The sequence below is a fragment of the Poecilia reticulata genome, chromosome 7 (assembly GCF_904066995.2).
Source record: "Poecilia reticulata chromosome 7, P_reticulata-male-v2, whole genome shotgun sequence".
Classification (NCBI taxonomy): Eukaryota; Metazoa; Chordata; class Actinopteri; order Cyprinodontiformes; family Poeciliidae; genus Poecilia; species Poecilia reticulata.
Genome location: NC_088836.1, coordinates 8776962 through 8795289, shown reverse-complemented (window position 1 = coordinate 8795289; position 18328 = coordinate 8776962). Strand labels below are relative to the sequence as shown.

General features: G+C 37.2%; 1 protein-coding gene across 5 annotated transcripts in view; it reads left to right on the top strand.

Annotated features, from left to right (window-relative positions):
- nphp4 (nephronophthisis 4) overlaps positions 1–18328 on the top strand; it is a 185780-nt gene that overhangs the window by 99485 nt on the left and 67967 nt on the right. For 4 of the 5 annotated variants that reach the window (XM_008413093.3, XM_008413092.3, XM_017305947.2 and 1 more), the window contains 4 exons: positions 2374–2511; positions 9587–9744; positions 11976–12167; positions 16688–16875. In XM_008413093.3, coding sequence (XP_008411315.1) covers positions 2374–2511; positions 9587–9744; positions 11976–12167; positions 16688–16875 — 676 coding nt within the window. The remainder of the gene's footprint in view (positions 1–2373; positions 2512–9586; positions 9745–11975; positions 12168–16687; positions 16876–18328) is intronic. The other variant, XM_017305948.2, reaches the window with a different exon arrangement.

The following is an 18328-nucleotide window of genomic DNA, read 5'->3' as shown; positions in this document are numbered from 1 at the left end:
CTGTCAAGCCTAATGTGGCCTATAAGAACATTCTCTGTGTTGTCAGCGATGGCCGTATTGCTAAGCAACAAGTTATAAAAATAAGTGATCCCTTTAACTAGGCCGCTAGGGGAAGCTGTAAATGTTCTTGCTGTGATGCAGCATCTTGTGTCAGCTCTGGAAGCTGTCCCTGTTAAATGGTAAATTCAGCCTTTGAAACAGTGGATTTCTTTGATACGAAGGTTACGGTTTCTGTTGTCTCCTTAATCTATTTTCTCCGTAGATGGCATATCAGTTTAGCAAAGCTTTTCAGACAGACTGATCAGTGCAACAATTCATCTTAGGAAAATATAAAACAATGACCTGTAAAGTTGCTAAGAAGCAAATTTAGATAGAAAATCGCTGATTCCTAGTGTATTTTTTTCAGTACATATTTAAAATATAGCTGTAAATGAATGCAGTGCTGCATTGGTTTAAGAGTTTTAAATATAGAACTCATAGCTTGCCTCCTTTTAGCTAAGAAACATTGCAGGTATACAGTGTTATTTGAAACTTAATTCAGCAAAATATTTGTTGATTAACTTTATCTTTAACTTTTTTCCTTAGTCATTTTTGATTTAGTAAGAGTTACCTTATTCAAAGCTTAAATAGTATTTTGGGATTTTTTTTGCCCATTGATTAAGCATGTATTGTCAAGTCTATAAATATTAGGTCAGCGACGACTTTTAAATTTTTTTTTAATCGACATCACAATGAATGTAAAATAATCAAACTAAGATGCAGCTGAAGAGCAGAGTTTATGCTTTCTTTCTGTGGGTTAAACCAAAAGAATTGCCTAAAAAATATGAGGAAATAAAGCATGTGTTTATATGCAACATCTTGGTTTTAGGGGCTCAAAAGTAATATGACTCAAATCAAATAATTCAACGTAAAATGATAATTTCTAGTACTTGGTTGTAAATCTTTTGCTGGAAAAGAAAGCCTAAAGTCTTGGTCTTATGCAGGTCACTAGATGTCGAATTTCCTTCTGCTTAATGACCTTATAGGCTTTTACTGCTGTGGCTTTTAGTTGTTTGGACTAAGATCAAGTGACTGACTTGCTTTGTAAGCATAGTCTACATCTTGGCTTCAATAAACTCCTGGGTTGTTTCGGGTCATTTTCCGTCTGAGTTCTGAAACTCCGCCCAATCAATTTGACTTCATTTAGCTGGATTTAAGGAGACAGTACATCTCTGAATACCTCAAAATTCATTCAGCTCCTTCTGTCCAGAGTCGCATCGTCAATAAACTAGTGTCCCAGGGCCAATGGCAGCAATGCACATTCAAGCCCACTTTACTGCCTCTGCTATATTTTAGAGGTGATATGGTTTACTTTGGATCATGAACTGTTCCACTCCTTCCCCCATGCTACTTCTTGCCATCATTTTGGTAGATGTTGCCCATGGTTTTATTTTTCCAAAAATGTTCTGCCATGTCTGTTGTTTTTTAGATGTTTTTCTTTAATAAAGTCCAATCTAGCCCTGATGTTCTTGAGGTTACAGATTTGCTTGTGTATCTGTATTTACTTCCATTCAGTCTTCTTTTTTTTGTGGATTTAGGTATTGATACACCTACCTTCTGGTTGATCACTTTGTTGACTGTTGTGAATGGATCTTTCTAGAATTGTTTCTTATTAAATACCTTTTTTTTCAATCAGTAGATCAAATGGTCAACATTTAAATTCAGTCAGTAAGTTGGGAAAAATTGCTTTTCAAAATATAGTTTGGAGTGTCTTTGTTTGCCTTAGTTTAGAAGTACTTCTCCTGCTCTTTATACACGAAGAGAGCATTGAAATAAACTTAATGTTGTTCATTTGCATTTGCGACACCATTGACCACTTGGAAGCAGAGGAGAGGAAATATGCTGATAAAACGAGAACAATTAAAAAGCATCTACTTAAGCAATCAATTAAGATTCATTAGTAGCAAATATGAATCACGTAGACTACAAGTAGAGAGGCAGTGGTGCTCTTTCGCTTTGTATCAAGCTTGAAGCATCCCCCATTAGTAGTTATTGGTGTGTTCCCGATGCCACTTTTACATAATCTTTAAGTTGTGACTGGGGGAAAAAAAGAAAAAAAACTGTAATCTTTTTCACATGTCTTCAGTATCAGAAGGGAGACGAAAAACAATTGTAACCTGGGCATGCTTGGAAAGACAAGCTTGTGGGTGTGGAGGCGGGAGAGGGGGGGAGGTGGGGGTGTGGAGGTCTGATGGGATTCTAAGTGTTAAAGAGTAATGGGCTGTTGTTGTGATCTGAGGCAGCACGTGTCTCTCTGGCACAAAGTGCATTTCTTACCGCTGCTGTTGTTAATCATAATAATAACAGCAAGTCGTTTGCATTGTTTCTCCGCAGCTCTCACTGTCTCAGCTGGCAGCTACTTCACGCTACCCAACCATCAGCCACTCCAGCTCGGCGTTACCGTGGCAACAGTCATTTCCTTCTCTACTCCATCCTTCCCCATTGGCATCAGCCCACCAGCTGTCACATGTCGTAAGATTTCCACCCCCGTTCCCTTACACACACATGCACACGCACAGTCATGGTATCTCACCGAAACTTCACATACATGCCAAAGGAAATGCACAAGCATTTAACAACGACAAGCATTTACATGTTTGACATTTCAACACAAAACATGCTAAACGGTTTGAATATCCTCAAGACAATGGAGGGAGTGATTGAGTTCAAGCATACAGAGCCTTGCTGAAGTCTTCACACACCTTGACATTTTTTATATTTTGTCACGTTACACCTGGAAATTCACTGTATTTTATGGGACGCTATGTGAGTTTTTAGAGTACTTCTCTTGTGTCTTTGTGTTTTGAGAGACTGAATGTTTTGTCCATTATTCTTTGTAAAATAGCTCAAGATTAGACTGTATGAAGAGCATTTGTAATTTCACAGATTCTGACAGAGTTGTGCCACAAATCTCGTGATATCAAGATTTACTCACTCTTTTCCTGTTTTCAGCATTAGAGATAAATATTAGTTATGTAATCTGTTTTTTATCTTCATGTAAATTCTACCTTGCTATTTTGTTAGTACAGGGTTTAATAAATCTACATGTTGTCATGTATCTAGTCCAACTTTAATCTATAAATTCAAGCCAGTTTTGTGACATCGATAGATTTATTTCTCAATGATCTAGGGTAACTTAATGATGCACATTTAAAATGTTACAAACTACAATTTCTAACAAGCTCGATGAAATGAAGGGCATCCTGTTAATGCACTCAGCTCATATACTGTTGCAAAGCCGAGGAAGTCAGCTGCACTGTGCGGATTTTAATACCTCTGGTGAATAATTTACTGGAATGATGCAGGAGTAACCTGCTCCCCGCTGTTGTGGGTGTTTGCTGCTGAGAATTGGCTAGGACTCATTTTGCCTTTGAAAGCTGCCTTGTCTCTGCTAAATTAGACCATGTTCCCCCACAATGATGCACATATTTGGGAAGTGATGCAGAGCACGTTGGAAACAGTGGTGCAATCTCACAAAGTGAGGAAAGATGAAGTAACCACACACAGACACACACATATTCTAAACTGATTAGTAGAGAAATGTATACACTTCTTTAACTTTTCACATTTTTGTACATGTACACAAAATCCACTACTGTTTCTAATGTATTCATCATTTCCCAAAAGTGTGCATTTTGAAATGAAACATGTAATTTACGAATGTAAAAAACAACTGCTCTCTCACCTATATAGAGACAGAGAGATTTCATCTCAGGCTTGGGTCCTTATTTTACCTGGTCTGAGGATTGTGCTCTTCTGGACTGCGATGACGGATGTTTCTCCAGGTATTTGTTGGAGCTCCGATGACCACGGCCAATACCGTTGCCTCCACCTGCCAGGCTCTTTCTAGCTCTTCCCTGAGCCCTTGGCATTTCTCCAGTTTCTCATTTTTTCTGATGTTTTCATCACTTGAACGACTACATTATCACAACGACTGTCCGTTGCTGCTTACCAGTGATCACATGGTTGACCCATTGCCATTTTGTCCGTTTGTATCTGAAAGTCCCCAAGGATCTTGGCTCGGTCATTCTCCACCACCTTGGGGAGGTGATTCCCACTTTGACCTAGGCATCTCCAGTTCATATTCCACACAGATGTTTCTGTACATGGCACCAGCCTCTTAGTTATGGTGTTTCATGTTTTTCTTTACTGCTAGTATCTTACAGCCTTAAACCTACAACATTCTGTGAGACGTTTACATTTTTCTGGGGTTTCTTTGCACAGCCTGCATTTGATATCTTGGCTGGTGTGGTAGATTTGTGCTGCCATGATCAGTGCTTCTGTGCTGTCTTTCAGTCTCTACCCCTTTGGTAGGATTTGGTCATATCAGTCACTTCAGCTATCTGTCGGTGGTACACCCTAATTAGCTGTTGTTCTTCCCATGATGGTTCTTTCAGCTTGTTCTCTTCCATTTTTTATTGTCTGCAACATTCAGCAAGCTCTTCATCCCTTGGGATCTTCCTGATGTATTCCTGGAACTTGGATATTTCATCTTGGATGATAGCTCTGATAATCACCAGACCTCTATATAAAGGGGAACATTAGTGGACTCAGTGTAAACTAGGAAGGTAAGCATCTCGAGCTGTGAATGTTCAATCTATTATTCTATTATGTAGCCCAACTGCAACCCTACAAAAACGTGGCTTGACAAGGAGAGTATTAATTATAGAAGCATTAAATTAAGTAGAAAAAGGCAGCTCTGGATCTTTTCACAGATCCTCTATTCACTTTGAATAAGTGGAAAACATGGTTTTGGGATAATTATTAACAGCTTCTTTCACAATACTAGCCTTTATGGAATAGTAGTGAGAAGAAAACCGCTGTTCGAAGAAAGTCAGCATCATCGCATTGAAAATGTAGAAAATCTTTCAGATTTATTCCCTGATTTCACATATTTTGAGCTTCATTGCTGAGGTTTCAGAAACACTAACATTCCTCATATTAAGGCTGCAAAGCTGCATGGAGCTGAAGGCATTAAGTGTTGACATGAGTGAAGCAAATAGATGCTGATCCTTATATCCAACTGGATCAGTTGTTTGTCTTGTAAAGGAGGACAAATGTGTGCATAGAAAAAGACCTAAAACAGACAGTTTGGGACTAAACAAAGACAAGGGAATAAATCTGCTGGTAAAAATGTCTAACACAACATTTTTTTACAAACCTTATTTTGCTATCTATCCAGCTGTAATGTCTTAACTAATGTTAAAAAATACTATCTTCAACAACAACAAAAAACAGATATAATGCAAAATAGTCTCACTTTTATCTTGGCAGATAAAAGTTGGACTAGAAATTTAAGCTAGATAAGGTATTCTGGGAGTGACCCTCACAGCACGACTTGGTTTTTGTGAGCCAAATTCAATTGTATTTCTTTTTTGCAATATTGTGTTCCTGATTGTTCTCTTATCTTCAGCAAGACTCATTCGCAGTTCCTGGATTATTCAGGCAATATGATTCAGAACCTAAGCTGTATGGATTTCAAACATAATAGATGGGAGAAACATAATAAAACAGTTTCTGTCTAGTTAGAAAACCCATTTCAAGTTGTACTGCCACACAACACCACCACCTTTACAGTCTAAAGCGAATAGAAAGAGGAAAAAAAACAACATTTCTCATTGCAAAAAATGTTTCGTATCAATTAGATAAATTGCTAAGATAATATTTTGCTTTCTGTAAATTTCCTTGGACTACTACAGTTATACCCCAGTCATGCTACTATAAAATGCTAATTAAAAGAAATGGATGAATGAATGGAAGTCGACACACCCAGTGCCTTTTTTCTGTGAGGCACCATACTTGGCCAAAAAAAACATTTAGTTTAATTTTACTTGTTCATTTCAAGCTGATTTTGTGCTTAGAGTGAGAAATCTGGTTTCTTTATTAGAGGCAACTCAAAAGCTAGCTGTTAATAAAGTTAAGGAACGTCTGACCCTTACGTCACTGCCTGGAAATAGTTCTCATTTATAATGCCCTAGGTGGTTTCTTTTAGTAAATTACAGTTCAGAATTTACTGTTTAAATTTCCATTTGCCCTTGTAACCATAAAACTTGAGCACACCTGCCCATGAAAATCACTCATCTATGTGTTATCACATTGCAACAGCTTAGTGTCAGCGAGTTCAAAGGCGCCAATTCTTTGGACCATTTAACATTTTTAAAGCTACTGTCTCATCCCATGCTAAACTCAGAGTGTGTTAAGACGCTGGCTGTTCAATCATATGTTGTACACTCGTGTGCTTTATGCATATACAACAACATGGTATTGGCCAATGTTATTACTGACATGTTTGATGGAAAGTCAAATAATATTCAACTCTATGTCTTCTGATAGGCAAGCTAAACTGTGTGTGAGAAGCCAGAAAGGAAACATAGACTAGAAAATGTCTTCATTAGCTCTCGATAGATAATTGTTGGTGTGGTCCAACTTCCAGCTGTGCATCTGTGGTAGTGAAGGAGGGAATTAGGTTTTCACTAAAAAACACATTATTCCTTGTCTGTGAGCTCCCCTCTCACGTTGAGCTAAAAATCTATACCAGCTACACATCTACAGACATAATTAATGATTTATTATTTCTTGATTTGTTACACAAATACACACATATGAGATGCATTTTGGATAGTAATCCATAAATGTTCAATACTATTGAGTCATAATAAGAACTGAAGCTGTTGTTTTCCTGTACCAACACAATGGAAACAATGCAAGAACTTCTTTCCAAATCATTAACTGTCCTTAATATCTTATCAGCTTCTATGAATTGTACATGAAGTCAATTTAAAACCAAAGCGAACCCACAATTCTGACACCTTTATACAAAAACATTGCTTGCATAAATTACATGTAATAATATTTACTTAATTAAAGAATAGTGTTCAGAAGAGAAAATACTTTAGTTTTTTTAGTGTGACTTCCTTAAGTGGAACACAAAACATATTGCCACTTATTATGCGCAAAATTATGAAAGAAAAACATGAACCTTGATCATTTTAAGTCAGTTCTACATGTAACCTCAGAAGCTGTTGTGTAGACTCCTATTAAATTCATATTTATTACAGTTTCAGTGTTTCTATTGTCTCTGGCAACAAGTAGGTTCGAGGTCAAAGGCTTGGGAGAAATGGACAAAATATACAATGGACTGTTTACAGCATTTGTAATCATGAATATAAAGAAAAAAACATTTTGTTTCATACGTAATAATCCATCTAAATAGTCCGTCTCATTTATGTGATGGGTGTTTTTGCCAGGGCACCTGCTGTATGTTAAAGACTCATTAAGATGTCGCTGTGAAACTGAGCGAGAGGCGATCAGTGGAGCGAAAATTTTGCAGTGGAATTAGAAAATTAATTCTTCCTATGCACCCTCTACTAAAATAGAGTGAGTACAAAAATCACATAGTCCTTCCTCTGCTGTTATAAGATTATGCTCTGTAACATACAGTACTGTGTATATTTTAGGTAAATGTTTTTGTGATAGATCAGTACAAATTCTGTAAAGTGAAAAGACAATCATTCAATTTTGTTTTTTGTTTTTTTTAACAAACAAAAATGTGGCATGTATATGTATTCATCTGCACTAAATCTGTACTGAAATTTTGACTATTTTTTTTTGGAGCTCACTCTAATTTAATGGTGACTTGTTTGTAATTATCGATTGCCAAATCTTGCCACAGACACTCTATGCACATGTGAACTTTGACTGGGCCGTTCTAACATGAACATCCTTTGATCTAAACTCTTCCATTGTAGTTATGGTTGTATGTTTAGGCTTGATGTGCTTGGTGACCAGTAGAGGTCTTTTCTACCTCCACTGGTCTTTTGTTTCCAGTGTATTGATCTTCACCCACCTTCACACTAACGGTAACCAGTTTCCCTGTTCCTGTTGAAGGAAAAGATGCACACAGCATGATGCTACCCATACCTAGTTGTTTTACATGTAGATGAAAAGCAAACTTTAAACCTCATTTGACCATATCACATATTTTACATTATTTTTTCAGCAAACTACAATCAGGAATTCTCACGGTTTTCTTTCAATATAGTCTTCCATATATTATTGCAAAAATGTGAAAACAAAGTAGTTTATTTCCACTCAGCAATTCAACCCTTTGCTTATACTGTCACGTAATAAAAAAAAAAATACTATTTTGATTTGTTAATTTGAAGAAATTAACAAATCAATCAATCAATCAATGAGAACGCTATGAATACTTCTGCACCGGACTCCACCTTGGTTTATGATGCTTTAATGAAACGTCTTTGAATTTCTGAAAAATATTTGACACAAATCCAGAATCACTAAACTGGAATTTCGGCAACGTAGAAGAAACATGCGCACATTCATCTGAAGGCACACGGATCTCAGCTGTTGTAGCTCAAAGTGATGTGCTGCAAGTGAAACTGGAATCTGACCTATAACTTGTAGGACACAGTGAGTGAGTATGATGAAACTGCTTCATTCACTTCTGACATCCTCTGGTTTCCTCCAAGTTTCTTTTTAATAGAGATAAAATGTCAGAACACATTTTTTTATTGTTGCGTTTTATGTGTTTCTTTCCAAAGACAAAAAAATAAATAAAAATAAATACAACTATTTAAAGTTTTTGTAATTAGAGAGGCACCAAGATATCAGCCTAACATTGGAATCAAACAATTATTCTTGATCGACTGAATTTTATATTTTCCTTGTCATCAAATGCATTAAAAAAAAAAGATCGATAAACAAATAAACTAACAGAATGTAAAATAATGTTTTTTTTATTTGAAAATCAGATTTTGGTGCATAAATAGGGATGAGCTTTTAATTTATTCATGTTCTAACCTATTGCATTTAAAATCACTACATCAAAGTAAGTAGTAGTACATCATGTGTCCTTAGAATAGGAACATCAGTAAGTTAAAATCAAACTTTATAGAAAACTAGGAAAACCTTATTGCTGCATCTCCATCTGTTTTTTATTCTAGATGAGTAATTAGAGTCAGTGCAAACATTGACAAGGACCAAGTAAACCCAGACCAGGGTAAGCTCCTTACCTCCTCCTGTGACACGTGGCTGCTGTGTGTAAAAGATATATATTTCCACTGTAAGCTCAGGGTTGGAGCAGTCGGAGCATTAGGCAATTTCCAGAATCAGTTTTGACAAATCCACTCCAAGCTTTTTACTTATTGCCTCATTCTTTTAATCCAGGCCTTCATAACCCAATTTTACTTTCCATGAATCCAGTTGTCAGCTGTGTTTAGCAAAGTTGGTCCTTGTCCTTGTTTTTATTTCTTTTTGCTCGTGATTGTACTGTACTGAGTCATTCCTTTATGATTCATGTGTCTTTGCCTACACTTTTGTGTGATCGGCTTGTAATTGGATAGTAGAATTTGCTTTATGCCATTCTGAGTGATGAGTGTGAAAGTGAACTTAATTAATGGGAACAGACTGACTTATCAGAGCGGATAAACAGAGCTGGTTCCCGGTTTTTTGCCTTGCTCCAGCAGTTCTGCTGCATTAATCCTATTTATTACATTATTTATAGACCGGTCCTTGTGTCTTTTTGTAGGCCTGCTCGGCTGTCAGCAACATCACCCACCTGGAGATGGACCTTCAGCGGGAAGGCGACAAAATGACCTCCAAGGACGAAGAAGGGGATCATCTTCAAGAGCTGCCCTTCACCCCTATCCATGCTCCTGTCATTAGTCTGGGAGCGAATGTGCCGAGGTGAGGTGTTCATGTTGTGTGTCCCCGATTGTAGCGGGATTTAATGCCACTTAAATCCTCCAGGACAATCCGGCTGACGGTGTCGTCACCTGCTTAAAATTCATTAAGAAATAGTTAAATATTCCAAATGAGCATCATGGAATGACACTAAAATCTGTGCACGATAAATGACCAAGGACAAAAGCAATGTTCTGTCATCTTCACATATCCTGGATTTTCTCTTACTTGGTTCTTGTTTTTGTTTTGAGAGTTTTTCGTTTTTAAAGGACACATCTACTTCTTCCCAGTCGTCCATGTTTGTTCATATTTGGTCTAAAGAGATTTTGTGAGCTATCCCATCTGACATCTGACTATTGGTGAGGGAAATCAGTTCGACTTAACTTTCAGTTGATTAATAGATAAATAAATACATTATTAGATAAATAAATTGATAGATATATAAATAAATAAATAAATAAATAGGATTGATTTGACATCAACATATTAAAAATCTATTTTAATAAGTTTCTGTCAAATCAATGCTACTGCAATAACAGATTATTGAATAACTCCTCCCACATTTTTATCACAGACGCCAATAAATGTGGTCAGTGCTGTACAATAATGTGGGGAGCCTCCATCCGTCAGACCACAGAAAATCTAAATCTTAAATAACCTTTTCAGCGGCTACTGAAAATCACGTTCATTGTCATCTCCCAAACTCAGTGGAAGTGAAACATTGTCCGCTACAATCCAAGACTAACTGCTGGTCCAAAACTAAATAAAAGTAGTCTCTTGATATTGTTCACCTAATTACAGCTAATGCTTTTTTTTTTGCCTCCTAATAAATATTTTGTTATGCTTGGGTTATAATGCATCTCTGTTTTCCTCCTGGTTTTAATCTTTGCTGCAGTTTCTGGAGTTCATCCATGTGAATCTTGTACTTCCAGCTTCATACAGAAACATATTAGTTTTAAAAAATATATGTTTCTAAATTTACGCTTACATATTCCCCCCCACAACACATACATAGGTGAATACTTACAACAATCGTTTTTCTATGCTTGTTCAGTTAGTTTCCTGAAAGAGAATGTACACTTTGCAAATAATGAGCACAGACACAGAGAAACAAAGCCTTGCATTGGTGAGCAGCATCTGTACATAAGCAGCTGGCACTGAAACAATTTCCCAATCCCGGCATTTTGGATCCAGACACCATGTTGTTCAGTTCAGCGAGCTGAAACATCGTTGCCTCTTCACTCAGAGCCAGAACATCTTTTTGACTGTTTCCAGTCTGAAATGACCCACTTTTTGGGGAGGAACAATAAAGTCAAAAGAAGTTTAATCCAAGTTGCTCTGCATATCAGATGGAGCCCCTTTTTGAAATAAAGACGACGGCCTGAATATTAATCCAGAGTGACTAAATTAAGAGAGAAGTTTTAAGAAATGGGAAAGTGACATAAAGCATGAAATTGATGCAGCTGTGGAGAAAAACACAATTGATTCCCCTTGTCACTGCTGTCACCCTGATTAGTTTGATCAAGGCTTCTTTCTTTGGACATTTTTAATTACTGTCTCAACTATTTACCAAATGGACTCCGACCGTGTTAGTGCTATGGCATTATTGCTCATTTCTTATGCTTGCACTTTACCCAGCCATCTGTGTGCTGCATTTATCACAGCCATGGCATTCCGAGTCAGTGTTAAAAGTATAAGTTATGAATGTTACCATAGTTCTGCTGAAACAGGTGGCCACTATGATTAGAGATAACTGGCAATTATGCTTGAAAATCCTGAGGGAGCGCTTTGGCACCCACCCGTTCCCCCCCTTCTCCCTCCCCTATAACTATTATCCTGGAGCTGCTGTTTGATGGATATTGCTGACATCCGTATGCTGTCTAATCATCGTTTCATCACATTTAGGTTTAGTGCAGACGGATATTGCAACTCAAGTTCGGTTAAACGGGGCGAAGTGACAAAGTTGACGTTATCGCTCAAACGATAAACATCTCGAATTAGAAAGGATGCGGGATAAAATGGTGAAAGGTCTGAATTGATAAGCAGGTGTTGTATTTTACCCAGCTCTTGTCATTTTTCCTGTCTCATTTGAAGTAAATCACCTTAATGAGGCCTGTGCAGCAGGGAATCAACACATTACCTCCTGTTTGTCAAGCGTCAAGAACACATTTGAAGACGTCTGTGTGCCGTGCTCCAGCAGATCTGACATTTTGCTTTGATGATTTTTTCTCCAGCTCCTGCTCAGTCAGCTCCAGGAGCTCTCTGGCACATCTTTTCTCCGCCGGCTTTCCTGAAATCCTTGACTGCAGCGGGCAGGTGGCAGAAGTCCTGGACCCGACTGAACCTATGCCCTTCGATCCTCAGCGGGAGGAGGCTGACCTTTTACAGGGAAACCTGCTGGTGTTTGAGTTTCTGGCATTTACCAGGTGAGGTCTGCAGTGCTGTGACACATACAGCAGCACTGACGATGCTGACTCTCGGCAGCATCCTGTGTCCTCCTGAACAGTGCAACAATACACACTCAGTATTCTCTCCATATTTAGCGTACGGGTCGAGATAGGTTAGAAACTTCCATTTCGTCACATTAGAAAAGCAACAAACTTGAATGTAATTTAGGATTTTATGTAATTTACTAACACACACACACACAAAAATTGTGAAGTGAAACAAAAAACGACAGATGTTCACTTTTAAAGTCAGGGCATAAAAGATTACCAAAGATATGCTTTTTCCATATTTGTTAAATTATTATGCCGTGATAGTGATAGTAGAAGATGAGAAGAATGATGTGTGAAAAGATTGAGCTTCTCCAGTGTTACTATTGATATCTGAAGAAATGTGCCACTCCTGGTCAGCCAATCAGAACCCAGAGGAGCATCTTGGTTTGATTCATGAAGATGCTAAACATGGATAGCAGACTTCCCTGTTGTCAGCACATTAACAACTTAATCCTTATTATCGTCTGCCACGGTTGTTGTTTATCTTCCTGCTTCTGCATATCAGGATGCAGAATAGTGACCTTTGTTGAGTATCGATGACTTACAGGTCAGGTGAATGCAACCTGGTCATACAGAAGCAGGTCATATTTGGAAAAAATCTGATATTTAGGGCCACATATCCAAGTGGCCTTGGTGGCTTTTTTAAAGATCTGCTCTGTATTATTTAGACAGTCATGAAAAGATTGAATACTGGGCGCGAAATGGAAAAAATAGGATTCAGGTAACTTAAGGCTGCAGAGTGAACGTAGTGAAAATCACACTTCATTCACACTTCTTAGATTATTTTATTTGGGGGGGGGGGGGAAGCAAAAACTATGTCACTCCCCTTTCAATATTTTGCACAGCTTTGTGTTGATCTCTTACATAACACAACAGATCACAACCAAATTAATTACACTGGAGTGTTTGGTTGTAACGTGGCAAAATATTTAAGGGGTATGAAAATCCACACAATATTGCTGCATTAATCTGTGGGAGAGTCAGAATAGATGCATTGTGACAGAAATGATTTGTCATTAATTTACAGTTTGAAATGAATTTGTCACATGATGACATAAATAAACGTTTAGAATGAAAAGTAGTATTTGGAGGGGGATCTTTAGTTTACCTCTTCTCTCAAAAATCAATTTGCTATCAGTCGACCGTCCATACAGATACCTCTTTAAACACAAAACAGGCATATAAAAATAATAAAAAAGTAGATGTATTATTTTTGTAATGATATAATACTCTACTGAGTCAATATACTTCATCATACATTGATCACATCTTGTATTTTATTATTTTCTTAAAAGTAAAAGTTGATCTAGTCTCTTTGGTTTCTTTAGACAGATTGTTCCACAGATTTGTTCCATAAACAGAAATACAGTATTCCATTTGTTTTGTTCTGATGTTGGTTTTTTTAAAACCCAAACACTTAGAGCACACATTCCTTTCCATCCATTAAACTACTGGCCGTTTATCTGCATTGAGGAATTGATATTGTAGATGGACATTTGTTTGACGGTTAAGGATAATCCCCCACTTCCTGCCTAAACACCTTACATTTTTTTTAATATATATTTCTTTCTTTCTGTGTTCTACAGATATACTTCAATTCACATAAGTTCTCCACAAAGTCCTGCCTGTCAATTACATACCCATACATGGCATGTATGCTCTGTATTACAGAGGCGCCATATTTCCTGTCAAATCAGGCAGAAGAGCACCTCTGTCATTGTCCCATCAGCGAAACCTATGGCGTAGTCGTCCCATCTGACAGGGGCTGACAGTGACAGGGGGCTGCTGAGGGATGTCAACAAAAGCCTTCACTCTTTGTGTCGTTCCATCAGCAGTCCTTTTCGCTTGTCTTGGTTGTCACTGACTCATCAGCGCACTGCTTTGACTCCTCGTTCCAACCTCAATTCTGTGCAACTTTTCTCCGATTAGAGGCCTGATACATGAAGCTGTTTGCATTGTTTATTTATGGATCTTTGGATTTATGCCGTTTCTGCTTGGAGCAATTACAATCAGAACCTCTAACTGACAGCACATACATGCGGATCATTTACAGATGAGGAAATTACACCAGACTCATATTCCCAAGTTAAATAATCAGATTGAGGGCTGAGTTTTATATGTCAAGTGTTTATGTTTCTGCAGACTCTTTTGAGTCTGAAAATGCATGTTTAGGTCGATAAAATGTCTCACCTTGAACGATTGATCGCTCTGTCCAAAGTGCTTGTGGTGCATTCTTTAATAACATGTTGCTATGCACTATTATGGAAGTTTGAACAGGAATGGGACGCAAAGATCCCAAAGACTAATTTGAGGCATTTTTTTTTAGAGATTACGAACTGAAATGTTGTGCTTTTTTAAAAAACTTTCTCTTAATAATTTTTATGTTTGTATGTATTCATAGTTACATATTGATATGTAGTCATCATTAACATTGTCTTTCAGAAGTATTTAATTTTTTTTTTTTACCTTCTCTTTAACTTTAGCATTTTTTTAATGGGATGTTATGCAGTAGACCAACTAAATGTGTTAAATCACAAGATTTTAAAATTGTTCACAAGTAAAAATCTTAAAAGTGTGGAGGACATTAACATTCAGCTGCATTTAAGCATCAGTGCAATTGATTCCCTTCAGTGAAGAACTCAAGAGACCTCTGACGCTGGAGTAGATAAGTAATTATTGTGTTGAATGAAATATCAGCATTAAAGTAGAGAGCTGCAGTATAAAAGACTTTCAGTTGTAATTTCAACAAAAAGTAGTTCTACAAAATTCACACTCAAGGTGGCCAAATATGTTAAACATTCTTACTGTCCTTCCACGTCACAAGAATGTCATGCTTTTTGTTGGTCAATTCAGTTCATTGAAGTGGGTAAAAATGTGAATAGTTTTACAAGGTTGTGTTTTTCTGTAACCCTTTACAATGTGATATGTTGGTATAAAAAAAAAAGCAAGTTCTTAGCCGTCCGCTGTATTGCTGCTGAGACTGTTCCAATTTGTTGGTTTTGTGCAAATTAAAACTCTGATAAAGTTTAACTTCCTGGCCTTAGTTTTACACTAGGACCAAAGCAAAAATGTCTATAAAAAAATATGACTAATGCAAAAAAATCTTGAAGGTTGGTACAATAAATTCCACAAATGTGTTATTTGGTATAAACCTATTATATAATTCAAAGAAAACCTATTTTCCTGTTGTTGTGAGTGCAGTCAGGCTTGGATTCCATAAAGGCTCGCAATTTAATCACATCCTCACTCCAGGCAAGGTGAGAAATTTCGATCCTGGCATTGTTAAAGTATAACAGCAAATGTTTAAAGCCTGTGGGTAAGTTACAATATCCCCACATAAAAAGCTGAAGACGGTGCAACAAAACACAGTATGGATTTCTATCTCGGATTTAATGACGCGCTAGTAAGAAAGCTGATTTAATTCTTCAACTTCTTTTCCAAAGCAGCCTGGAGTGCTACCTGAACCCACACACTCAAGCTTACAGCTAATTGCAGACCTGTGTGCTTCTCTGTTGAGTGGGGCGAGGGTGGGTTAGCTACCTCATAATTATGACAAACGGGTATGGCAGGCGTTAGTTGTTACTCTGCAGCAGTATCACTGAGACAAGTTGGGACACTGTTGCCAGACGTCATTTTCTTCCTGTCTCAGGTTTCATGGTTATGAATTGCATCTTTCAAAGGGATGCATCTCCACTCTGAATCTGCTTTTACAATGGAGCATGACAACCAATTTTTAACAAGCTGTCTTTGGGTTCACTTCCACTTTAAACTGTGACGTTCTAACCACCTGTTTAGTTTCAGTGCTCCTCCCTGCTTTGCTTTTTTCTTTTAAAAATATTTATTAAAGCATAAATCTTTTTTCCATTTACCAGCTGAAGCAGCTGAGCTTGTTTCCTGAGTGTATTTTTTTTTCTTTTTTCAATAATTCACTGCTTAAAGTTGCTTTTTTGCAAGCTCACTGGGAGTCTTTTTGGGTAAGACTTAATATTGAAGTGTTGCATTGAAAATTTGCAACAGTGTGTGAAATTGCACTCAGAGGGAGGCGTTTGTGTGAAAAGCAATACAAACCGCTGGGATTTTCTTAGTCTCAAAGGCCTCTTTTTCCTAAATGTGATTCTTTCAAAACAAAGGAAGGATTTCATTTGTATCAACTTGAATGGAGGTGTATTTATGCACCGGCTTCTGAACACTATTTCCTCTTTTTCATTGCACAAAAGCTTCCTGTGATAAGATTTTAAAGCCATTTTTATTTTGTGTTTTTTCCTCAGAACTCTCTTTTATAAACCATTTTCTGAAATACAGTTTACTCTTAGTAGTACATGCTATTTTTTAATATAGTTTTTGTCATAAAATAATAACTTTTTTGTAACTCAGGAATCCATCACATCTGATTACAACCTATTTTTACATGTTTTTAAATATATCACATATTTTTGTTCTTTTTACAGAATACCAGGAGCAGGAGGTGAAAGTGACTGGCCTCGCAACATCTATGTTACCTTCCAGTTTTATCGCTTTCCACCTGTCACCTCGCAGCAACTTAAGCTGTTGACCAGCGATAAGGTTCGACCCAAAGCTAATGAGGCACTTCCTTGTGTCTTAGCCACCATCAACAAAGATGGATCTGTTAATACTGGTAAGGCTAAAAGGCTAAAACACGTGAATTATTCTTCCTCGCTGTTGTTTACATGTGTTTTTATGGAGTTCTTTCAGGTCAAGATTGGCGTTTTTGATTTCATAGTTTTTGTCAAAATATCTTTAGGTATTTTTGTGATGGTGCTTTTCATGATGTAAATGCTGGCTGTTTTACCTTACCATCAAAACACTCCCTGTTCCTGCTCATAATAGGTCAAACCCTTTTGTAATCCCTGACAATGACTAAACGATTACCATCTCCACTTTCCTTGTTACCGTTGTGCAATAATATCCTCGGTCTGTAACTGTGTTCAATGGTGCTTTGAGGTTATGTAATGCTCCAACACTTCTCCTTCAGTCAGCTGAGTGAAGTCTGAGTCTATTCATGTCGTAGCTAATGAAATGGAGGAGATATTACAGCTTCTGACAGAGTGTGATGTTGAGCACACAAATGACCCTCCTCCACCTCTTTCCACATTAACCCTCAAACTCGCACACCTACCGATGTCTCCATTCCCAAGATGCTCTCCAGTCCAGCTCTGTCAATACTTCCCTGTCTATTTAAATTCACCTGATCATCTACAGACAAACGTTCGACTCCTGAACCTTTTCTTCCTTGTCTTAGGAAATAAACTCAAAGGTTATGATTTAACAGGATGCTAATTTGCTTTTTTTGTTTCCTCAGATGTCGATTTCTGATGTCTTTGTTCTTAGCTGCTTTATTTTATTGGCTACAAAAACTAACTTTTTATTTAAACATGGGTGAGCCTAACTCTAATAAACAAATGCATATAAGATTCTGGAAAATGGCAGAATAAAATGAAAATATTGCAATGTTCTTTCTAGAGCTGATGCCTTTGAGTGAACTATACAAGCAACTAAGAAAAGAAGAATTCACAAAAACACAGTATAGAAAATCTTACATTCTTTCTTCTAAGTTTAGTGATTTTTCCTGACTCGCTGCCAGAGGGATTCCTGCGTAAAGCCCAGTCCATCTGGAGTCCAGAGCTTTGTGTTCACAGATACTAGCTCCTCTGGATAGTTGGGAAGCTGTCAGAATTGAATCGGACATATAAAGCAACTTTTGGTCATTTAAAGTTTTCAGAAAAAGAAAATAAAAACACAAATTGGTTACTCTTTACTTAAAAATAAAACTTTAAGCATTACTACCTACATTTGATTGCTCAAGGGTTCCATCGTTCATCCACTAAATCAATGATATACTTGATCCCTAAATCACTTTTGCCAAAGTGTATTTAAATGTCCCAAATGAAGCTGCTGTACTTCACTGGTTATGATCTGGCAATTTTACACATTGGCGGTATAATTGAGATTCTTCCCTAAGGCCTCTAATATTGAGTTTTTGATTTTGTGTCATTTGCTACAATGTCATCTGCTGTTGTTTCCAGGACCTTTTTACTAAGATCAAGTTTTTTTTTGTTTTTTTTTTGTTT